Raw genomic sequence first — 26,069 nt, forward strand, 5'->3', positions numbered from 1 at the left:
TGCATACAACAACGTCATCAAAACGCCCCCAAAAAGTTATTTTCAAGTAAATGAATGGACATAAAAATCAAAGGAAAATTACCTTAAAAGTTCTCCGTATTAACTTGAAATGGTTTTGTGTCATAATTCTGTGAAGATCATTCTGTTCTCTACCTTGCACAAATCATAATTTTAACGTGATGAATGATTATTTTCTTTTGCTTTTTATTGCATTTTCTGCAGAAAATCACATTACCATAAAGTACATGATGTAACTTAAAGGTATATAACTTTCCGCATTTATTTGACTAACCAGACACAAGTCTGTCTTGTGTCTAAAATAAAAATTAATGTTGTTCATTCTCTCATTTGCTTACTCCAGCTTTAATCCTTCTAGTAGCATGGCCTTGTAAATTAATGGTACGGTTTAGCGTGTTGACAAAATGTTCATATGCTCTCCTACTTGTATGTCGTTTTGGATAAAAGCTTCTGACAAATTTATAAATGTAAATGTAAAGCAGGAGGGGGATTAACATTCATGCATTCTGACTACTTTTCCATGTTAAACGTGCTGGCTTCTCATGCTTAACCTACACTCCACCAAGGTTCGTATAGGTTTCCGAAAGATTTCTTTTAAGTAAAAATGTAATATTCTCTTGTCAAACTGTTTACATGAATATTAGTTATCATTACCATAATGGATACTTTTCCCATATACCAAAATGATAGGTATAATATAGTATGAAAATACATGTCTAATTAGGTATGACTATTAAATGGTATGATTTAAAAAAAATCATGAACTAATCAGCAGATGAAACTGCGTTTTCAAAAGAGTGACAAGAACGCTTTAACTCCAATGTTAGACTGCCTAAAGGAGTTTTCTGAAATTAAATGATGATAAAACAGAAATAATTTTCTTTGAACAAACAGATAATCTGGTCTTTCAAAATCTGGTCCCCCTGGATGTGTACAACAAAGTGATTGAAGAATTAAGGCGAATTATTTGATACAGACCTTGAATTTGAAATTTTTTTTTAATGTTGTTAAATCTTGCTTTTTTTGACCTTGAGAAGTAAATGATCGTCAGAAACGTATTCATGCTTTTATTTTTTTGCGGCTCGATAACTGTAACACTCACAATATATATAGGAGTTAGCCAGACAGCCTTGGTTGCGTTTAAAGGCTGCGCGGAATGCAGCGGCTAGGCTGCTAACAGGCAAACGCAATCATGGTTGCCAGTTCGTTTTCGTTTAGAATAAAAAAAATCGACTTTTGTTTTTTAATCCTTAAAGCAACGTATCTTGACCCGCTAGTGAAATGTCATACATCGGCTAGATCTTTGAGGTCTTCTGATCATTTACTACCAACAGTTCCCAGATCTAGATTAAAACTGAAGGGCGATCGCGCCTTTGGAACCTGCTCCTGGGGAACAGTTTTAAATTCTTGTTAAAAACGTATCCATTTACTAAGGCTTTTAGTAATTCCGGAGGTTGAGATAGACATTGGATGTGTATTAGATATATATTGGATGTGTAGTAGAGACATGTTGGATGTGTATTATTGTTATCTATTTTTATCCTTGTACAGCACATATTGCGCACAGCACTGTCGTGAACAGTGTGAACAGTTCTGACTTCTCTTAGCTCGCATCAGCCAATATAATTATTTATGTATTGCTTGCTTGTGAAGTAATATATTTTACTAAATAAATGTATTTATTGACAAAAATAACTTATTTGCATAGCTCTTTTGATGTACAGAGTAAAAGTAATTTTCCTCTTTCTTAACAGACCATAGCGTGTGTAATAGCTGTAACTGTGAAAAAGCAAACATTCAGTCTGCTAATGTATCTTAAGTTGTTTGCTCCTCATTGATTAGGGATTGTACTAGGAACCTGTACTGTTTTGATATTTAAAATGGTTGTGTGTAGGTGAAGCATTTTCGTACAAAACCACAGCAATGTTGACTCTGGACCATAAAGCCGAGATAACACAACACGTCGCACCAATAGGACGCACCAATTCAGGAAGCAGCCTTTAAGTGCCATCTGCTCTGAGCATAGAGGGAATGAAGCATGCATCCGGCTCCATCAGCCTTCAGCGCTGTCAGCCTTCTCACACGTGGCAATAAAAGCATTTACCAAACTCAGACGAAGAGATTGGATGTAGTGTGCACACATGCACACAAGGACATCACGAAAAGAATAAGATCAAAAACACATGGCACATTTCCTGTGCTCTCCAGGCAAAGCTGGGCTAGGGTCAACTCTTAGGGTGCTTTTAATGTTGCACAGTTGTTTGTTTGTAATTTAGAGTTACACAAAGGAACCTCTACAGTGTGGCATCAGGGGAAAATTCATGTGGATTTCAGATTACTAGACACTTATCCCACGAGAATAGGTTCACGAGAACGAGATTTTTAGACTTTTTTAAAGAATGATGAAACATATAGGGGAAAATAAGTATTTAATTAACCTTAAAACACAAAATGCTAAAAATGTGGTCATTATAAAATCAACTTGTACTTTATTAAACAAAATAAACTTAAATTTTATTTAATATATTATGCAGTAATAAACAATATGTAAACTCTATGTGTTGCATAGTGCTCGTGTTAGCAGAGGTGGCGATCATATCACACTGTCAATCCTCCTTCCTCCACTGACTGAACTCCGATAGCCTTCGGAGAAACAATTAAAACTACATAAACACATCATGTTTTGTGCTTACATTGCACATACGTAGAGAGATGATCTGTTTTTGAAGAGGTTTGCCTGTGAATGTATTTAAAATAATGTAATGTGAACTTGCAATTTCTATACTGTACTTGTGTTACAGTAAGCTCAGCTGCTGATCAGCGCTGCGCGCTCCCAAAGCGCTACTGTGGTGGCAGCGGGAACCGCCGTAAACACTAGTGCTTATGCACGAGGCGCTGCAGCCCAACAACCCATCATGCCAAAAGCGTGAGGATATTGTGTTCTCACCTCGTCACACCCCTACGGATTTGCAATGGATCTAAACGTAATACATCTTTATCGACGTGAACTGTATTCACCTATTCCAGTATAAGTCCCTGATCAGACAAAATGTGTCTTTTGCTATGAGACACGTCTCTTTTGAATCGGTTTCAGTTGGCAGGGAGCAATTTCCATTGTCCAATTGAATGAGTGGAGAGGCGGGGCTTTCCTTCCCCAATCCACAAACCAAAGTTGAGACCGCTCGTGCTATAATCCTTGCCTGACAGGACAGCTGTTTCGGTGGTTACCTAGCAACATTCATGCATTTCTTACATTAAAGGGATACCTCACAAAAAAATCTTATTCAACCTTAAGTCATGTCATTTGTTCTGTGGAACAAAATAAGATATTTTGAGAAATGGCTCAGTGGTTCGAAGTCAGTTTCGAAGTCAACGTCGGCCAATGTTGTTTGGTTATCAAAATTCTTCAAAAGATCTTTTTTAAGGTCAGCAGAAGAAAGTCACGCAGGTTTTGGAATTTAAATTTTTTGGAAAAACTATCCCTTTAATTAAGAAATGCATAATGCAAATCTGCTTATCTATTCAGAAATGGATCCGGATAAAAAGCAGAAAATGAGTGTTGTGGGAGGCGGAAACAGGTTTTGATTCAGATCAAGCAATTGAAGCAAGTGAGAAAAGAAAGCAGATTCTCATTTCAAAATGCCCTGCTGCAACAGGGTGGATAACCAAGACAAACACACATATTGTTTGCTGAAAGGAAGAAGGGTCAATGAGAAAGTGTGCTAGGTAAAGCAAACATGGCCATCTTAGACTAGAAGCAATATGAAATGGAATCCAATACTCATGATCAAAGGGATACTCCATTGTAGAATGATAACTTTTGTAATGAATTACTTACCCTCAAGTCGTTCAACATGACATCCGTTCATCTTCGGAACACAAATTCAGCGTAGTTTTGATGAGGTCCGGAAGCTTTCTAACTCCCTCCTCTTTGTGTTCCGAAGATGGACGAAGGTCGTTGAGTTATCATAAGACATCATAGTGAGTAATACATGACAGAGCTTTTTTTACGCCGGAGAATCCTTTTACAGTAATCCTATGAGCATCTGTGTATATGTTTGTTCTGTGCTCAATATGGAAGGTAATAGATGAGACAAAAAGCACACGCTATCTGAGATCCATAGGACTCGTTTTAAATGCATTTATAATCAATATGTGAACTGGGGCATAGGCAGAGCAGACAAGGCTATCCAGAGGTGAGTCTGGTTTTCTGACTGACTGAATATGTGCTGCCTCCTGTAGGAAAAGCATGGCATGAGAAAGGCATTATGGGATGTAACCTTAGAATGCCTCTTCATTAGACTGCTTATTTTCCATATAGTTGACTGTGATTTTAAATGGGATACTTCATCCAAAAATCTAAATTCTGTCATCATTTTCTCACCTTCGAGTTGGTCCAAATCTGAGTATCTTTAAAAAAGATATTTGGAAGAACGCTTATAACCAAACAGATTTTGCACCCCATTGACTCCCATAGTAGGAAAAAATCTGTCTGGTTATAAGCATTATTTCAAACATCTTTCTCTGCGTTCATCAGAACAAATACATATATACAGATTTGGAACAACTCAAAGGTGAGTAAATGATCCCTTTAAATTGAAAAAGTATACCTTTAAGGTCTTTAAAGGATAATTCACCCCAAATTTTTGGCATTGATAACTCACCCTCAAGTTATTCCAAACCTGTATACACTACGTTGTTCTGCTGAATACAAAGACAGACAAAATTTCTGGGGTACTGTTGGCTATAATGTTAGTGAAAAACTGTTTGGTTTCCCACATTCTTCGAAATATCTTCTTTTGTATTCAACACAACAAAGAGATGTATATAGGCTTGAGGGTGAGTAACTGAAGACAGAATTTTCATTTTTGGGTGAATCTTTTTTAATAAGAGAATAATTACCTACGATAATTCTGACTTGTAGTTATGAAACAACATCTGCTGAACATTGGGTATAAGGTCTGTGTAATGAGAAACGGGTGTATATGTGTTACCCGAGTAATGCTGGACTAGCTGTTGAAGGGTCTCGAACTGAGCTCTAGTGGTGATGTAATATCCTCCACTGTCAAGCTTACGGATTTTATAGTGCTTGACATGGTCCCCTTTAACATCATCCCAGTCACGAATGGACAAAGAGAAGGCACCTGCCACACAAAGAGACAACAACAGCAGTGAGGCAATCGATATAATGCACAATGCAGTAAATAGTCATGTGTAATGTAAGAAAATTATGTAATTCATTTATGTTGTGCAGTAGATGTCCAAGTGCAGTAAGTAGGTGAGATGAGTAGATGAGTACATCGTGTTGTGTGGTACCTTTAGTAGTTTCACTTTCTCGGATCAGGTAGGTGCCACGCGGGCTTCCTGTAGAGAGAAGTTGCCTCTCCGCATCCTTACGGCCCAACTTACCAAAATACCAGCTAAAAGACAGAGAATTCAAATAAAACATCTGCACAATTCAAAGTCCTCTTGTGGTCCAGCGCTGAAACTGTGATAGTGTATGTGCCGCGTTTATGTGGCATCAATACACACAGACGTGCTCAAATCTTTTGGACTCCCCTCCACAAACAACAAGAAATGCACAATTTTCTCTAAAATAACTTGAAACTGACAAAAGTAATTGTCATCCACCATTGTTTATTCCATATTTAATAGGAATCAGACTTCATTAGATTGTTTATTCAACATACTATTGTAAATAATAAAACAAATGTATATGTCATGGACAAACATTCTGGGACCCCTAACCTAATATTTTCGCTGCAAACAGACGTTTTCTGAAGCTCTCAATGAGACTTCTGCACATGTTAACAGGAAGTTCGGCCCACTCTTCCTGAGTAAACTGCTTCAGCCGTCTCCGGTTTGATGGGTGCCTTCTCCAGACTGCAAGTTTCAGCTCTTTCCATAGATGTTTGATAGGATTCAGATCAGGACTCATAGAAGGCCACTTCAGAATAGTCCAATGCTTTGTTCTTATCCATTGTTGGGGGATTTTAGCTGTATTCTGGGTCATTATCCTTCGGAGGACCCATGACCTGCAACTGAGACAGAGCCTTCTGACACAGGGCAGTACGTTTCACTCCAGAATGCCTTGATAGTCTTGAGATTCCATTGTGCCCTGCACAGATTCAAGCCACCTTGTGCGAGATGCAGAAAAGCAGCCCCAAAACATAACCGAGCCACCTCTATGTTTCACTGTCGGTATGGTGTTCACTTCTTTGAAAGCTTGATTTTTTCGTCTCTTAACATAGAGCTGATGTGACCTGCCAAAAATCTCTGGTTTTGACTCATCTGTCCAAAGGATATTCTTCCAGAAGGATTGTGGCTTGTCAATATGAATTTTAGCAAATAACAGTCTGGCTTTATGTTTTCTTTCAAAAGTGGAGCCCACTTTTGCTCAAAAAGCGACGGATGGTGCGATCAGAAACTGCAAGTATGCATGATACAATAGCTTTTAATTTCATCACTCTTCAGGAGGAATGAAGCATTATTTCAATGAGCTGTAAGGGTACCAAACAAATTTGAGCACGTCTGTATCTATCCTTGTGAAATAAATTTAAACGATAAATATAAAGACTCTTTCTATGTTGCATATACTAAATATCTCCCTCTGGTTACAGTTAAGCATGCTAGGCTGAGCCAGCAGCTGACATCCGCCCTGCTTCCGAAGATTCAATGGAAAAACACCCCATTATTAGTATGACATCATCGATCTTCAGCGTAACTTAGGAAATCAGGAAGAAATCCCACAATAAAATGTTCCATTTAGCCCTGACATCTAGGCTCAACTCATAGTGAGAGCTGTTTGTCTGATTACAGGCAGATACATTGCATTCATTCAAAGTGGGCAGATGTTTGGCAAACGTCCCTCTGAGGGGTCTATGGGTTAAACGCGGGAGTGCTTTAAATGACATCACCTCATTGCCCCCCACCCTGAACACTGCTGGCTTGTTGAGATTGCATGCATATCACATACACACAGACGTGAGACTTACTCCTCAGCCTGGATCGAGTCCACAGGAGCGACGTAATTACTGGGAATGTAGCCGGTTCCCCCAGTGGTAAGAGAGCGGGCGTCCCACCAATCACCCTCACTAAGACACACACACAAATAGAGAAATACACAAACCTGATCTTTCATCGTTTATTCATAGTGAGCAAGTCATAAACATGCAGAACACGTCTTCACATCTGGACCTGCGCTACATTCATTTACTCTAACAACTGTGCCATTTTTACCCATCCATCAATCTTTAATTGTTCAATTAATACTATACACACACTTGCATATCTTCAAACATAACATAGTTGTTTTTCTTTTGGGTATAATTGAAGGTACATGTGGCATCTGAAGTCATTTTTTGTCTGGTTTGTTCAGATGGGGGTTATTTTTTATTATTATTTATTATTTAATTTGTTACTAAGGATCACAAACAGTATCAAGGTAATGTCTTTTTTTGTCTTAAGTGTCAATAAGATTTATTGGTGTCCATATTCGCCAATTATGTTTTTCTTTTGTATATTAAGGTGAAAACAAAACATTATCCTAATTACTTTCGGTGTTATGGTGGCATATTTTATTTCTTTAAGACCCAAACAGTCATTCTCCAAATTCTACAACAAGGGATGCACCGAAATGAAAATCCTTGGCCGAAGAAAAATGAAACACTTGGCCGAAGGCAGAAAACATCATAAACTAAAGTATGATTAAATGAAAACGGTTGGATTAGTATAGGCTACACTGCAAAATAATTTAAAGAAAAAAAAAAACAAGCAATGGAGAGGCTAAGGGATGACGTATTTTTGTAGGCTAACCCGTAAGCAAGCGCCTTGCTGGTTCTTTTGGAAGATCTAAAAAAATTTCTTCTATTTCTGTGATGTAATGGAATAAACTATACAGTTTGTAATATCTAGAAATCATCTAAAATGTTATATCTGCCTATATCTACTGTGTTCTTCTGAGTAGGTCCCATTTATTCAGTAAAGCATTCTCTCTCTCTAACATGAAATTACTTCTCTCCACTAACAGATTCATTGCCCTTTTCTTGAAGAAAAAGAATCATCTTTCATAGTCATGATGTCCAGTTACTCTTACAGTTTTGGCATATTTGGAGAAGATGCTGTATCGCCAGCCCGCAGCAGAGGGAGCACTACCGCTTCAATATGGCTATGTTTGGAATAGTACAATATGGAATTCCAAACCTGCCTTAATTATAATCAATCAATCCATGAAGAAATGTAAAAAAGCAAAAAAATAAAGAGTATTTATAATTTTATTTCCTTATTTATTTGTAATTATATATTTTTCCAAATGTATTTATTTTTTCATTTATTTCAACATTTATTTATTTCTACTTTTATTTATTTCCACATTTATTCATTGTTATTTATTTATGTATTTCTTTGTCTGTATGGTAATGAGTAGGGGCGTGTTTCACATCAGACATTAGCAATCGATATCAGAGCGGCTGTGCAGAACGTTTGAGGCCACAGGACCACCTTGTAAAAGCATTTGAAATGCCACGTGTTATGCATTGCAAAATAAAGAAACGCCAATGTAAACTGCATTTGCAGCTGTGTTTCAAACGTATTGACCATAATGCTTGTGTAGACTTTAGTGAAATGCGCTGGGTTCTCAAAGTGTTCTGACCTCTCATCAGCTCCATCCAGCGCTTTTAAATTAAATGTGATTACTAGTGGATAATTCCACACGCATCCATGTCCAAGTGTCTGCTAGCAGACATGTTGTTGTGCAGTTTCTGTTCATGTGTGCCAAGACATTTTAGAAAAATCTCGGCCGGATAATGTTTTATGGCCATGTCCCTAATAAAGAATATGTAGGCTATGTGTGGTAACCCTATCTATATTTCATTTGGTCACACCACAACGTGTCCCTGTGGCCTCAAAGCTTCAGCACCAACGCTCTGAGATCGATTGCTAATGTCTAATATGATAATCATACTGATCAGCATACAGACAAAAAATACATGCATAAATAAATGTACATATATCCATGAATAAATGTGGAAATAAATAAAAGTGGACATTAATAAATGTATAAATACATAAATGAAAACATAATGTGAATGTTGAAAAAATATATAATTACAAATAAATACGGAAATAACAGTATAAACACTCGTTTATTTTAGCTTTTTTACATTTCTTCATGGATTTATTTTTGTATTTATTTATTTTTAATTAAGGCAGGTTTGGGATTCCATAGTAATACTAATACTAAATAGTGTTCAAGCTAGAGAAGGACTTTTACATTTTTATATTTCAATTTAAAACTTTCATAAATTAGAAATAACATTAAATTCAAATAAACAGCTGCTACAAGTTAAAATATATTATATCTTGCTTATACAAAATAATTCTGGTCGATACATACGCACGCATAGCAGTAGCATGATTTTTTAATAGTATGTACACTTCTGTGTCGGGCATCAATGTGGATTTATATTTGTCTGTTCTTCTTTTAGAACTAACACAACCAGAGCCAAGCTGTGGTAGGCAACAGGTAAGTATGTCACTGCACTTCCTGTTTTCAAGAACGAGTACGTAAACCTATATTCACTATAACTGCATCCTCTGATGAATGATAAATTAAGCACTTGTCAAAAGTCAGGAAACCACCGTCAAACACAAACAAACGCTGACAAAGTCTCAGAAATATACTTATGCTGATATGTAGATGTAGCTACTTGGTTAGTGCACTGGAAGCATGTTCTATACAGTTGCATTACAGGCACCACAGGGTCTTAGACTTACGTGCTGTTAATGATTTGAAACTTTTCTCCTTTCCTGAAACTGAGATCATCTTCAGAACGTGCTTCATAATCATAGAGTGCAACAAACAAAGTGACGCCTAAGAGAGAGACAGAGATAGACAGCGTGAAGGACAATTCTGTCTGCGGGGGCTTTTAGACAGATCAAATAACATTTACAACCTGCAATTTGTTTGGCTGTTATAGCTATTTGAAAACTATAGCCATTATAGCCTTTGTCTGGTCAAATAATCCTTAAAACAATGACGAGAGAGCAACACCTCTCCTCATTTCTAGCAACAGAACAACACAATTGATTTGGTTGGGACTTTTGAGCTTTCACAATTTCAGTTTTACATTTTTACATTTATAATGAATGGATGGATGAAATGTTACCTGTGCCTCCTCGTGTGCGGAGTGTTCCTTGGTGTGTCGACGTGTTGACCCCTCCAAAGACTGTTACACCTTGTGTGACCACAGCGCTGTGAAAGTTGTTGTAGTTGGGAATGGCGGTGACCCCAGTGACCCCACCGAAGCCAGGGTAAATCTGTGGTGTGGGATCCACGGCAAACCGATAACCACCGCCGCCACTCTGAGACAAGCCAGTGTCTCTGTCTTCTGTTAACTTAGCAACCTCTTTGTCCTTGCATTGCACACAGCCCATCCTCTATGATCTGAGACAGAAAGAGAGAGAGAGGTTTGACTGCAGGGTTCCCACTCTAAGCCAAATGTCAAATTCCATGACTTTCACTGACTAAAATGTTGAATTTCCATTAACTATAATGAATGAAACCCTTCTTTGAAGTGGTTGATTTTTAGCCAAAGCTTTTGAAATGTACATTTTCTTGGCATTTTGCTTTAGTTAAGAGCTACAGGTGACTGCATTTGACTGATGTGATTGCCAAGTGACAAGCGAGAAGATCACCATAACAATAACAATCTCTCTTTCTCTCATGCACGCATGAAAAAGGTTATAGAATAAGAGAAGCTAGCAGGAACACTCTGTATGTGTCAGACATTGGTCTAGTACTAAACATTGGGACTTGCATCATTTGTTTTCTTATCATCTAACCCAAAAGGCCCTCTTGCTATATTAATCTACCTTTACTAATCTTTTCTTGGCCCAAAGCATAACCAGCGGCTGGCTCTCAGTTTTGATGGCTTGGTTCAGCCCACATCCGTTCATTTACAGCTTCGGAATGCACATAAACAACACAAACACTTTTTATTGCAAACATAAGCCTCGATGTGGATCAGGTACAAAATGTTCATCCAAGTAAACACATTCACATCGCGTTCTTGCTGCAGATTACCAATGCCAATGTTGCCATGATTTTTACTAAGATACCCTGGATCAATGACATTATACTGAATTGCAAATATACAGGAAAAGAAAATCTGAGCAGTTCCGGAACAATAAGAACTGTATCCCTGACCTTTGCTCTGAGTAAAACCCACAGAGAATCAGCTTTAAACCCATTTAGTTTATTATCATTACCAGTACAGCTAAGACGCAGAGAAGAAAAAAGGAAAGGACACGAGAGGATGAGAAGCTAATGAGAATCTGCTGTTATCTTAAGGGAAAAATAAAAGAAGTTGTGACATTTACACTTCTTTCAGTCATGTCTGACAGGTAACAGTGATGCTTCTTGTGTGCCATTCAACACAAATGCTGCTTAGCATTAATGTGCAATTGTATTGCTGCTTTTAGCTCGATCAGGGAATGGAAGTTTTCCCCATAGTAATGACCTTACAGTTCTTAACATCATTGCTTGGAAATGGGACATTGCCATCCCGGAACAGTCTACACATGCCTACACACACACCACTGTGTCCAGACTGTCACACAAAAAAACACATCCATATACATCCATAACCTGGATCACTCGCCTTCATTTCCACCATTTGTCAAACTCAGCAACATGGCTTAGTGTGGCACCACGGTGTCAACACATTTCAGGAGAGAAAGAGAGTAACAGATGGTCATGTGCTGGATTTACATTGTTGAAAGATACACATCATCTCTTGTATTCCACAGAATAAAGTCACTGCTCACCATGGCACATCATGAAGGTGTGGCTAAGCAGGTTTCACACAATAGGAATATTCCAATAGAAATTGTCAGAAGCTCAACAAAACCAGTGATGGTTATGATGAATTCAGAAATAAACAGCATACCTCTTGGAGGCTAAGGATGTAAATTAAGCAATGGCCCTCGGTTAATAACACAGCTTGCTGCAGCCATGCTTTGCCCTGTTGCCCTGTGAATGGCTGTACTTTGCTCTTTTGGGGAATACAGAAGAAAGACAAAAACAAAGAGGGCTTTATCTGTTCCACAAGATCACTTTATAACGGTTGCTCAGTCTATTAAAATAGAGAAATTATCTTTTGGTGCAAATCAGATTATGAGTTTCCATTCACATTCTTAAGAAAAAGGGCTTCAAAGGTTCTTCACAGGGTTGCCAAAGAAGAACCATTTCAGTTCCCCAAAGAACCATTCACTCAATGTTCTTAAAGAAACCTCATCATGAAGAGTTTACCAAATAGGACACGAAGAAGAATGAAGAGGTGCCTAGCCTTCAGAAAAGGTTGACTGCCAACTTTAAATATCAAACTTAGCATTCATTTCAGGTATCTGATTCCTATTCCTTTAGATTCCGTTCCAATTTCTAACCTTTTGATTCCGATTCCAAATTGGAATTGATTTTCGATTCCCATCCCTACTTGCTAGTGATTTGGGGCTAAATATGTAGGATATAGATATTTACTGTTTTAAAGAAATATTTAAACTTTCAAATTTAAAGGTATAGTTTATTTTATTGAATTATAAAACCTTATTGTCACTGTTCATTTTTTTTACCATCACAAAGACCTTAGGATTAGTCCAATAGTTACTCCAAAAACATTTATGTTTATGCATTTGGCAGATGCTTTTATCCAAAGCGACACATTGCATTATCCAATACATTTATACATAGGTATGTGCAATCGAACTCACAACCTTGTGTTGTTAACGCAATGCTCTTACAAGTTTCTCATTGCCATACACATGGCCAACATACTGTATGAGTTGCTCTTTTCAACTTCACATACAGTATTGATCATTGAAGACTTATCATCTTAGGCCAGAGTCGGTCCTGGAGTTCCAAATGACATGCAAGTGTGTTTGACTTGGGGTAGAGCAAAAATCTCGGCTTTAACCCATGACACCACGTCATCCTCAGTCCATGTGGAAATGTATTTGTGCTTTTGTTTTGGGATAAAGGAGGAAGCTTGGTATTGTTCACATAAATGTCTGGATGTCCACAATTTCCTCAAGCTCTAGTTAGCTAACACAAAGGGTCAAGGGTTACATCTTGTGTGCCATTTGTTTGGTTCTTAACCGACCTATCCTCAAATCCAAAGGCACAGCATACAAAACGGTCAATTTTTTTTCCAAAACGATAAATTAATTTCATTGCTTACATTTTGCTGTCAGTAGTTATTTTAAGTATTAAAATAGACCACTAGGACTTTGCTTTAGCACCAGAGCCTACACCATATTTTCTCAGTTAACAGGCCTTCTATGTTTCATACATACTGTCTGTGGCAATCAGAGTATAAAATAAATGGCCTGACAATACTTTAGATGTTAACTTCTTATATACATATTCGACTGGGCTCAACTGATTAAATATTATTAATTAAAAAAGTATTGTCCGGACCTCCGGACCCTCCCAATGCTGTAAACTGAGGGTAAACACTGCGCTTTGTTAATACATAGTTTTAGGGTTCAACCACATACTTGAATTAACATAAGTAATTGTCAAAACTGCGTAAACTAAATATCTTTAACCATATTGCATTTAAATGTGAAATAATTGGGTGATTTTACAACTATATATGACAACTGAATTGACGGCAAGGCACAGTGTTCGATCTTAAACCAGGGAGGGGCTCGCACTGGAGGAAGTGACCAATGCGCCATGTGTCTAAGACTATAAGCATAATAGTAATCCAATACATTTGGCAAGCCTAGACCACCTTTATATATTAGATTAGATGATTAGATTCAACTTTAACTACTAAAGCATATATGGGCCTCTGTAGCTCATTTAGATGAAGCCAAGGTCGCATGCCGTTCCAAATACAATTCTTACACATCCTGTCAAACTGTTTAATAGAAGAAATTGGAATTTGAATCGAAAGTCATTCATTTGGTGTACAACTCATTTTAATTACATTGACTTTCCCTGTCATTGCCAAGGGAAGAGAAACCCACCAATTGAAATCACAGGACATTTTTTTAGGATCAAAATGAACACTCACTTAAACTTTCAAGTCCGGAGGAACTAGAATACTTCAATATCTAATACCTAGCTTAGGCCGTTGAAAAATACCCCGATAAAAATAAACTGTAGGACAAAATGCAGTTAATGCAAGGGCTTCTGAGTTAGCCCAATTCCCCCGATAACCCGAGAACTTAGAAAAATCATCTATTATTCTAAGGCGGCATATTACTGATCTACCGGGATCAGAAACAGATAGTAAGATGTCGTCTGCTCTTGGTTCAGGAGTTGCCAAATATCTATAGCACCAGATGTTGACATCCTTAGCAGTATAATTTTTGCTTTCGATGTATTATATATTCTTGAACCGCTACGATCAAGGAGTGGCTCCAGTAGTAGGTGAACATTTCAGATTGATTCACAGCTACTTGCAACTCAGTTTCCAAATTTGTAAAAAAAGTTCTGATCATCGGGATTGGGGGCATAAATATAAACGCGTAGTCGATTTTTTACCTGTATTTCAGCCCAAACCATAATAACTCTTCCCAATGCTTTTACTAGACCCTTCACTGCAAAGCGTATCCTCCAACCCTGTTTGGGTATACTACGAGATATGATTGGATGGCACTGTGAGAGCAGAAAGACTGGCTGTCTAATGTTGAAAGGAGTGGAAGACTGGGTGAGAAGACTTCACCAGATCGACCAGAGAAGGGCTGAGAGGCCCAATTCCATTGAAACGCATTTCAGATGATGTAGACAGATACTGTATGCTTGGGTAGGATTTCCATTTTTAGTCTCTAACCATTCAGCTAATAACATCTGTCACCTGTTGCATGTCAAGACTCTTAAAGTGTGTTGAGGGTGTGGTGCTGAGTACATTATTCTGCTGTAATGAACCCCTGTTTGCATTTCTGCATTGAACGTGTGCAGTTAGAGTGTGCAGTTTGTTTGAAAGGATGTGGTGAACCTGAGTAGGACAATGAAAATGTGACACACAACCACACAAACTTTCCACTCATGGACACACACCAATACATGTCAGAACAGATGAAACTGTAGAACACCATTTTAAAGGCTACTGATAGCAGTGCATTATGATTTCTACATCATGTGTGGATAAAAGTTATTTTGTAAACATAACAAAGAAAATCACACTTCCGGTAATCATTTATATTCTAGGTCTCAGCCTATATAATTACAATATACAAATATTAGGTATGATAACAACATTTCCAAACACCCCTAAATTAAAAATGGATCACATTTCTAGACAGAGCTGAAAATTCCCTTTACGACGACACCTGAATTGTGAAAAGCAGTTGAGGATTGCGAAAGTTATGATATTTATAATAACGGGGAATATATTCAAATAGTAAACATTAAGTACAATAGAAGTCATATGATCGAAAATGCTTATTCTTAAATACAGAGGATGTTTTTTTTTAGAACGACGCCTGCAGTACAATCGCTAATCTACCCGCCACAAATGTGACTACCCAATTTCCGTGATTTAGTAAAATACCTTCTCCTCTATGGATTTCGATGAAATTTCGTCAGTACCAAGATAAAAGCTATGTATGTATGTCCACATATCTTTCAGCGGTGTCCAAAGCTTAGATGAAGCCCGGCGATCGGATGAAAGCCACGCAAATCTTTCGAAAGATGCGGTTATCTGAAATCACCTTAGAAATGAAATGCCGAAGTTTCCAACGCTGCAGGGGTTTGCACTCGATGTAGTTACCATCGTATTAAGGAAAAACATACTCCCACCAGGCGGCCAGAAGTAGATATAAAAAGACGCGCACATTTCAGTACTACGCAGTTTGGAACACATTGTTAAGACAGAATGTTCGCCGCGAGTGGTTGCCATGTCTTCATACCTACAAATATGGGTTTTGTAAGACTACATGTGACGGATGAGGTTGTATTCTGCAAATTATGTGCAAAAAATATTTATTTCATAGTAACAGGTTAAAGTAATTGTATCTTGTACATACAGTCAAATCACAAAAGTGGGCACAGGACACTGTAGTACATTTTTTTAAGTTAGTAGAGGGCCGGCTGATAAATTGGGGCCGATTTTTGGGAGTTTTTAATCAACCGGCAGCTTAGCGTTGTTGTGAAACACACGGCATATCACTGTGATGTTAACTACCTGAAAACTTGCCAAAAAAACTGTAAATTATTTTTATCCTTCGTTCTTAACCTAGCCTTGTATATTCCATTGATTTAATATGATGCTATTTGAGAATGCGAGTAACTTTTTAGAACTGTGGTTGAAGGCTCGCTAACAATAGAGTTATTGGGTTACATGTATGCACAGGTACCATAACCTGGTGATGAGCCCAGCGGCTAAATTATTACATTTTTCCGCATTGTATAGTTAGATAAACTCCAACGTTATCTATAATGTTTTTGTACCAGATGATTTCTCTCCCTCTGAGGCTGTGAGACGGAGAAACTCGAACTCTGCAGCCATGCCTTGTTAAAAGACAAAACCTTTGGCTAAAACTCGCAGGTTAGCTTTCTGTCTTAAATGTGTCTGTTGGCCGGACTCTGTTTGTTGTTGGTATCAAGATGCGTTTTGATCGCTCTTTTTCGATCAAATGGAAGGAAAAAATGCACACAATTTAAAAAAATCGTCCAGAGAAAAACACATATCAGTCGACCTCTATAAGTGAGAATAGCTAAATAAAGTAAACTGTGACATATTGTACCCAAATATTCTCCATACAGTGGACTACCAGTAAAAATGATTTAAGAAATTGGGACCAAATTATTCTGACCATGTTTTGTTGATCAAGTGTCTTTCTCTTTATTTGCTAATGCAAGCTTTTAACACCACAGACTGAACAAATCGCCAGTAATTGGTTTTATCTCATTGTGTACGTAAATTCAACAGCTGACAGCTATCCAACCTAATCCATGACACACATTTCTATCAAAGTTATCTGACATTATTAAAATGAATTTATTCTGACACAGTTTTACTCTGAGTTCCTGTCATATTGTATTACTATTTTCGAAACTATACCGAATAAACTGCGATAATGTGTGAAATCTTGAAGGTGTCTGAATACATTTCCGTTTGCCTGTATGTGGTAAAACTTTACAATAAGGTTGTTAACAGTTTAACCCCTTACCCGCTGTCTGCGCCTGGGTCCTCTGTTCTTGTTTCTCACCTCGTCTGTGACACTAATTGTTCCGCCAAATATATTTTATACATCTCATAAAACAAAATCTCTATGTTGTTTTATGGCATTGAGTTGCATGATTTAGTGATTTGGTAATATCAGACCTTGGAATCTTGCGATTGGCCAATCAGTATAGAGTATTTCCAAGCGCCGTGTAATAAACTGCATTAAAAAACAGAATGTTCAGAGAGTAGAAGGGAAATGAATCTAATGTGCCAATGTAAATATGATGCAATGAATTCACAAATATGTTCATTAACGTGTGACTTAATTCAGGGCCACAGTCCCACAACAACAGGAAGCACTGACGATTAAATGTATTGTCTACTCATCTAATCTCAAACTAGACAAATCTTTTACACAAACACCATTTACATGTTTCTTTTAACACAAAATGACATGTAATCTGTTAACACAAACAATGTGTTGATAATTAACACATCATTTTCAGAGTGAACCATGTCTTATTTCTAAAGTCTTAACAGTCTTTATGAAGAAAAGTGAGTGTGCATGTATGTGAAGGGCATTTCCTGCAACACAACTGGAAACAGGAAAAACACCAAAATGACCGCCAGACAAACCCGTTTGGTTGCTAGGTTACCACATTTCTCTGAATGGCACAAAATCAACATGATGAGTGTTTGGTTGTAAAGTACAGCAAATGTCATGGCAGGCATTTATCAGGTTTAATATCTGAATGTGTCATTGGGCATCGACTTAATAAAATGTTTAAGTGTGTGTGTGCGATCCTGTTTGAACCTGTTTTTGGGCCATCTCACACAAATATCCAAGTAGGGTTTATAACTGGTCAGTTAATGTCACTGATGCACTATTCAGTCAACTGGCTTATTTATAAAGCATTACCTTATTACTCCAGTACAGTATGTACAGTTTGCAAATTAGACCAAGAAAACATCAACTCAAGAAGCAAAATACTTATTTCATTGTATTGCACTAAATACAATGTTTGTCTCAAACTGTTCAATCACAACATCTCAATTTATTAAGTCACGTAAAACTGCTTAGGAAATGACTCCTTAAGCGTGTATTGGTTTGTGTAGCCAGCGCCTCAGTCCATCTTTTGTTGCGATACTTACATTTTTGCAATTTTACGTGCCTAATACCTGCATGGGCAACTTATAACACACCAAAGACACATAAAAGCACGTATATGACCCCTTTAAGCATAACTACAGTAACACCGCGAAACAGAACTTTTGGTTGAATCACAAGACAAGCCCTATATCTGATCAGCTGAATAACCAAAATTTGTGGTATTGAAACTGATATAGTTTGAGTTACAACATTACTTTGCCCACAGCCGAGCCCAAGGTTAACCACCAACTACTAATTTAAGACCAGTCATGGGGTCAGCTTACTATTGGTAGACGGCAGGCCCTCAGATGTGGTTAAATTGTTTTTATTAATTTTTTTTACACGTTTTGCTAATGCTAATGTTACCTTTCAAATGAGGTATCATACTGTATTACAACATATGCACATATAACCCGTCTGTTTTATAATTATCAGTCGTACTCAGTACTTATAGTGGGAAAAAAAGGTTCAGGTGCTCTCTTGTACATGTTGACATTTGAAATTTCTACAAAAAAAGAAAAAACCTATTTGGACATATTGCTGGTGCAACATATTTATTTACTTAAGTGACAGTGTTGCCAAACATCTGATTTAACGATGTTAAAAACTAATTCATAATTTCAGTCATTTCATTACCTGCGATAATAGATCTATTGAATTCCTCTGTTAATTCATATCTTATACATTATCTGCTGTAACTTATCCGTTATGTTTTTAGGCATGTAAGGGATACTTCACCCAAAAACAAAAATTCTGTCATCTTTTACTTCCATGCGAGTTGTTCCTCATCTGTATAAAAATCGGGCAAAAAATAATTATAAGCGTTCTTCCAAATACCTTTCTCTGTGTTCATCATCATAAAGAAAACTATACAGATTTGGAACAACTCGAAGGCGAGTAAATGATGATGACAGAATTTTAATTTTTGGGTTGACTATCCCTAAAGTCTTAAGTGATTTGTCACATAATGTCACATAATGTAAGTTTTCATTAAAACAGCAGTATTCGCAAAAGATAAGTAGTTTGTAGTGGCTTTATTTTGTTTGCCTTCCCACATCTCAGTACACAGTTGTCATTGGCGATTGCCTATCAACAGGAAAGTTCTGTCTTCTTCAGTTTTCTCCTATATCTAGGATGAAATGGGATAATCTCATAAAAAGATTAGGAAAATAATCTGTTTTTTAAGAAAGAATGTCTCAAGCTAATCTTGATCAAATTTAACCTTCTCTGTAACGTTCACATCTTGTCAATTCAAAAGTGAAGAAAACAAGCTCATGGCTGAAGTTTAGGATTGGCAGTAAAGCTCTTGGGCCGCCCTGCTCTGATTTAAAACCAGATGGATGCTCATTCACAATGTTGAACCACCAGAAAAACAATCCTTTGTGAAGCTGAGTTGTCTGAGTGAACTCACCAGTATGTGAAGACGCCAGCAAGAACTATGAGCCCTCCAAGCCGCCCTGCACAATAATATGTATCACAGCTCTAACAGTGGACAATAGAACAGGAACAGCTCGGCCTTTTCAATCCTCATCTGTCCATTAAAAGGTATTAATGCTGCCCCATAAACCCTTGAATGCGAGTCACTTTGCTCTCTTCTCCCATAATTATGGAAACACAGTGTTAAACTGCAGTTGCAGTAAGACTTTATTGGTACAGAGTTGGTTTTGTGACATTTGAGGCATGTAGGTGGTTAGGGTGAAAGGTATATGGTGTTGCATGCACGCCAAGCTACACTTGACTTACACAAAATGCATCAGGCTAAATGGGTTTGCATCTTGCTGCATCTATGATGATAGTTTAGGTGCAAAACTACCAAGCGCATCATGTGGCTTTTCAGCCCTGTTTGTTTAAAAATCCTAACCAGCCAATGGCAAAAGTGGGCAGGGCTAACCAGTGGTAGATCCTGTTTTTAAAAACTTAGGAAAGCATGAAAATGGAAAACGCTTGCTGAAGATGGCTGCTTTATCCTAAGTAGATTTAAAAAGAGTGTCAGACAGGCTGAGATGTACAAGCAATAGATCTTTAAAGTGCAACCACCCACTGAAAGTACCCAGCAGGCCCTGTGCATAAAGCGCTGAGCAGTGTGTTTCTCTCCTTAAATGAGAAGAAACACAAGAAGGAAAAAAGACAGACCCAAGGGGCAAAGGACAGTAGAAAGCAGTTCCACTATTGCACCATATGGAACCAATGACTCATTTACACATTAAAAGCCTCCACACACACACACACACATTCCACAGAGTCAAATCATTTTAGTATGTCTTAGCAGACCAAATCACCTCCCACAAACACACACATTCTTTTTGAGTCAAACCTTTTTTATGCCTTTATAAACAGAACTTTTTAGCGGATTTCATATGGCTTTATATACCCCAACACACAAACGTCTCGGTCATGACTGTAACCTTTGTTGCCTGAAGGAGGGAACAAGATATTCTGTCGAGACAGAATGGGGTTTGAACTTGAGAACCTATCATCTCTGATTGTTAAAGGCCAATAAACTTGTCGAATGGCATGGCATGCCAGTCTGGGCCCTGTGGATATGGGTATAAAAGGAAGGAATCTCCCGCTCGCTAGAGGGGACGTCGAAGTGTTGTGGCATGAAGGACACAACGTCTCGTTCCCTCCATCAAGGAACAGAGGGTATAGTTGTAACCGAGATGTTCCCTTTCTGTCGGTCTCTCAGAATGGGGTCCCTATGAAGATTGGGCGATGTCAACCAAATTGGCATCGGACGATGGCTATAGTAAAACATCGTGATGAACGATGACATCGGGGGCGGGGCTTGGGTATACAGGTCTGCTCCTGCCCACTGGGACCGATGTGAAGCAGCCATCAGAGAACTGAAAAATTACTTTGAATTATTATTTTGCTATATACATATATTAGTAAATATAATATAGCCTATGTAGATCCCTACACCCACGACCAAACTTGCAACACGTGGAATACCTACACGGTCTCATCAGTGGGGAGAGCTCATGGGAATAACTTGCTATTCTCATTATTACATCACTAATAGCTAATTTTTCAGACGTGTTTGTTCCTTTGAGTGCAGATGAGGAAACGCTCGCACTTCAGTCGGAATTGGGGCTGTGGAGAAGCAGATCCAGGATGTACTTGAGAAGCAGACATGGCTGCGAGAACGTAAAACGGCGCTGGAAACATCCCGGGCTGACGCACGCAAATTCAAGGGTAAGTTTTCATCGGTATTATAATACTTCTACTCCGTGTGTTTGAAAAGTTCAGTAGACTATTTTTTTTATAAAGTTCGGGCAATTATTGGCAATTATAAAATTCTAAGGCAGTTATTGCAAATGAAATTATCACGGACAACAGTTTTATTATACTTTGTCTTACTGAAACCTGGATTAAACCAAATGATTATTTCGGTCTTTATGAGAGTACCCCACCAAGCTACTGTTATATGCAGGAGCCACGTCGGGTTGGTCGAGGTGGTGGTGCCTCAACAATCTTTAGAGACTTTCTTACTGTAAATTAGAGAACAGAGCATGAATTTAAATCATTTAAAGTGGTTGCCTTGAACATAATTGTTTCAAACAAAAGTAAAATAACATTGCATTCTTTTACATTGGCTACTGTGTAAAGACCCCCTGGTCCCTACACTGATTTTCTGAAAGAGTTTGCGGACTTCTTATTGGACCTATTGGTTAACGTTTACAATTTTTTTTATATCCACATAGATAGCGCTAACGATGCATTAGCAGTGGCGTTTACAGAACTACTACACTCTTTTGAAGTAAAAAAAGATTAATGAGAAAAACATAGCACCATGGTACAATTTTACCACTTGCGCCCTTCAAAGAGAAACACGTACACTGGAGCGCAAATGGGAACAAACCCAATTAGAGGTCTTTAAAATTGCATGGAAAGAGAGTGCAAACTGTTATAAAAAGGAACTAAAAGCAGTGAAAGCTGAGCAACTCCGTAACCTAATAGAAACTAACAAAAAAAATCCAAGGTTTTTATTTAGTACAGTTGCTAAATTAACAAATAAACAGACATCAACTGACCTGGTTATTCTGCCGAACCTTGGTAGCAATGAATTCATAAAATATTTTACACATACGACATACGAGACAAAATAGTAAAAACTCAACCTCCAAGTCTGTCCTATGAATTAGTACCAACCATCGCCCCAAAAGAAAGGCTCAGTGTTTTAATTTAAATAAAATTATTTAATAAAACTTTTTAAGTTTAATTAACTTTCCTTCTTTTAAATTCTAACCAAACCGCATTTCGGATTATAACCTGCAAGTTGAAGGATTAACTGTTACTCCAACAAATACAGTAAAAGATCTAGGCGTTATATTAGACAGCAACCTGTCATTTCGAAATCACATCTCAAAAGTCACAAAAACAGCATTTTGCCACCTAATATTGTTGCCAAATATTCTATGTGTTGCTGATGCAGAGAAGCTTATTCATGCATTCATGACCTACTGTAATGCGCTACTTAGTGGTTGTCCTGCATCATCAATAAACAAACTACAGTTAGTTCAGAATGCAGCTGCCAGAGTTCTAACCAGGTCCAGAAAATACAATCACATAACCCCAGTGTTATCAAACCTTCACTGGCTACCCATTAAGTATCGTATTGACTTTAAAGTTCTTTTAATCACTTATAAAGCCTTAAACGGTATAGCCCCTACCTACATAACAGAGCTTATATCACACCAAGAATTACTAAATCCACCAAAGGGGCTCGAGCTTTCTAATACGTAGCACCTAAACTCTGGAATAACCTTCCCGACACTATTTGAGGATCATACACATTCGCCCAATTTAAATCTAGATTAAAGACACATCTTTTCAGCCAAGCATGTACTTAATTACAATTTATGCAAAATCAACCACCGGGAGACTGCATTTATAATATATTATTTACCAGAATAATTTAACTTGTTATATAAACACCAAATACTGTGTTTTACCTTTTTTTTGTGTTTTTGTGTTTTGTAATTTTCCCCTGTAAAGCTGCTTTGGAACAATGCACATTGTGAAAAGCGCTATATAAATAAAACTTAATTTAATAATAGTGAAAATTATCCGTCATTGACATATTTATTTTACAAGTGATGGAAAAATCTGAAGGCCGTCCGTCATTTGACTGCAATTTGTAATTCCCCTTAACGTCAAGTTGGTAGCATCCAATAATTTCCTTTTATCAGACATGATTGTAAGTGACTGGAGGAAAGGGCCCATGGTTCCCATTCATCATTACTCATAAACGCCTCGCCCATTAAGGAAACTGTATTGCAGTTATAATACAAGATTTTAGCAATTCATTTGAAGTGACTACAGGTTACATTAAAGTACTATTTCAGAAACAAAATTGAAATTAGGTCTGTTTTTTGGGCATTTTGTTTTATAAAAATGCAGTATGGTCTATGTAACGGTACAGAGAGTTAACGCTACACTTGAGTCATGGACAGGATAATAAGCATATGTAAATTTGAATTATTATGAGTCTAGCAGTTCTCAAACACAGCAAAGCACATATTATAGGCTCAAAATTAGCCTCAAGGACAGCTATATTTAGAGCAAGGCTACTTTATTAATTAGGTCTAAACTATAAGCACTAGAAGCAGAATAACTTAGTAATAATCTATCTTTGTACAGAAAAAAACACAATATGCAAAGCTAAATAGGCATAAATAAATTGTCTGTTTTAAACCAAACCAGAATTATTACATGTGAAATACAATTAATCTTTCAAGAGCATTTGGTTTTGAAATGACAAATGTAAGTGCTATTCCTTTGACTTTTTGTTCGGTTTCAGACATAGACATCAAATTACAAAAGTTACAATTATTTAATATTTTTATATATTATATAATATAATAATATTATAGAAAGAGAATTAAAGAACAAGAATTCATTGATGCGTTTGAAATATTTGCAAATAATATTGTTGTTTTAATAGCAAACCACAACCAATAAACGCACCTGAGTCAAAGCCATGCAGTTTAGGATGATCTAGCCATGCAGTTTAGGAAGGTCTGGTCATGTAGTTGTCTCGTTTCAACATTTTCTAGTTTGCATTATTGGATGTTACAGTCGGCCGTTTAGTCAGGTTTGTTATTTAAAAGTTGACTCGAGTCAACCACGTTCAAATTGGGAGTGCAATCTGTCTGTTTTGCTGCAGGTCCATGCGTTACTGGTAACCTCTGGGAACTATTGAGAGCCTCCATGAACCGCCATTGCTGTGAAAAAACTGTTCCATCGGAGTCAACGCAACTCTCTCTCAATGGCTCTGCTGCTGCCTAATGTGTAACATCAAATCACAGCAAACAGTCCTCCAGCAGATTTGGTCCAACTCAGATCTTTTTGCAGTGCTCGAAACATGCTTCTAACTTCATAAAAATAAATTTCTTATCAGAAATTCCTAATTTAAGATTTTAGAAAAACGGATGGGATAAAATTCTGGAAACTCATAATTTTCTCCAAACTCATTGCATTTTTTCCATACTTATACAGACCTGGAAAACAATAAAATAACCGGCATACTTTCACACCCTCCTACACCCCATCAAGAGCCCCGTGTTCAGCCAACGAGCGGCGTCTCATTTCCTTCTCCTACACGGCTCCATCCTGGTGGAACATTCTTCCCAACTCATTCTGGTCAACCACATCTCTCACGACATTAAAAAAAACCACTTAAAACCTCTTCTGTGAATACTTGACAGGCAAATGAAAAAAAAACTAACCCTCTCTCTTTCTCTCAACAGGTATTGTTCTGTTTTTTTGTGAAAACAAGTAACTTTGTATTAGTACCTATTGTATTATTGCTCCTGTATCTTATTATCGACCCCTGAACTCTTTGTGAGTCACTTTGGATAAAAGTAACTAAATGTAAATAAAAATCCATGCTTTTCTATACTTTTCCAAAAAGCGTATGTACCCTTAGTCCTAAACATCAATAGAATAACATTACTATGAATTCTGACACAATTGGGTCATTATGTAAAGGTTTCCCTGCAAAAGGAGAAATGTTACTGCAGTTTACCAATTATTGTATATTATCCTGTATTAATATACTGTCAGTCTGCTGCTAGTTTCATTTCAAAATGCAACGCTTGTTTTTATACATCCGATTAAATCACAATGGATAACACAAGCCACTGCCACTATTCTCTCATTTGGATTGATATTCCGTGTCACTTGTAAGTTTTTTTGGCAGAATTCTTCGGGACGTATATCCGAGAGAATCGGCTTCTGAAATGAGAGGAAATGTAGGGCGGGACTTTGTTTCGTCCATTGAGAACTGATTGGATAGTTGGAAGATGGGTGTTGCCAACAAATGGAGGCAGATTTGAATTGTCATATTTATTTCATGACAACTTTAAGCAAGAAAAAGGAAGATTATTTTTGGTCCAGTTGGATTTAGATTGAACAATAACATTCATATCTGTTGCTAACAAATTGCTCGTATTACTGTCATAAATAGATAATCTGAAAACAAAATATGGTAGAATGCCACCCTAATTTAGATTTTTGTCAAAAGGCTTCCAAATCTCTGCTACCTACCCAAAGATCAGTGATCTTAGCCTAGTCAATAAGCATGAGAAGCAGCAGACATTGGACAATCTTAAATTGTGGGTTTTATTTTTAGAGCTGCGTGGATGTAAACTAGAGGAGGTACTCACTTTGTACAACTCACAGATAGGAAGCCCTTTTATTTTCTGCCTGCCCATTCCATG

The 26,069-nt window shown here is 37.4% G+C and overlaps 1 protein-coding gene across 3 annotated transcripts in view; it reads right to left on the reverse strand.

The window, feature by feature from the left end:
* The window catches only part of fynb (FYN proto-oncogene, Src family tyrosine kinase b), a 48,658-nt gene that overhangs the window by 11,482 nt on the left and 11,107 nt on the right, over window positions 1-26,069 (reverse strand). For all 3 annotated transcript variants that reach the window (XM_079473979.1, XM_079473981.1, XM_079473980.1), the window contains exons 2-6: window positions 10,185-10,462; window positions 9,793-9,889; window positions 7,014-7,112; window positions 5,335-5,438; window positions 5,013-5,162 (exon numbers count right to left, since the gene is read on the reverse strand). In XM_079473979.1, coding sequence (XP_079330105.1) covers window positions 5,013-5,162; window positions 5,335-5,438; window positions 7,014-7,112; window positions 9,793-9,889; window positions 10,185-10,452 — 718 coding nt within the window. In that variant the 5' untranslated portion in view covers window positions 10,453-10,462. The remainder of the gene's footprint in view (window positions 1-5,012; window positions 5,163-5,334; window positions 5,439-7,013; window positions 7,113-9,792; window positions 9,890-10,184; window positions 10,463-26,069) is intronic.

Source organism: Barbatula barbatula, assembly GCF_947034865.1.
Source record: "Barbatula barbatula genome assembly, chromosome: 15".
Taxonomy (NCBI): Eukaryota; Metazoa; Chordata; class Actinopteri; order Cypriniformes; family Nemacheilidae; genus Barbatula; species Barbatula barbatula.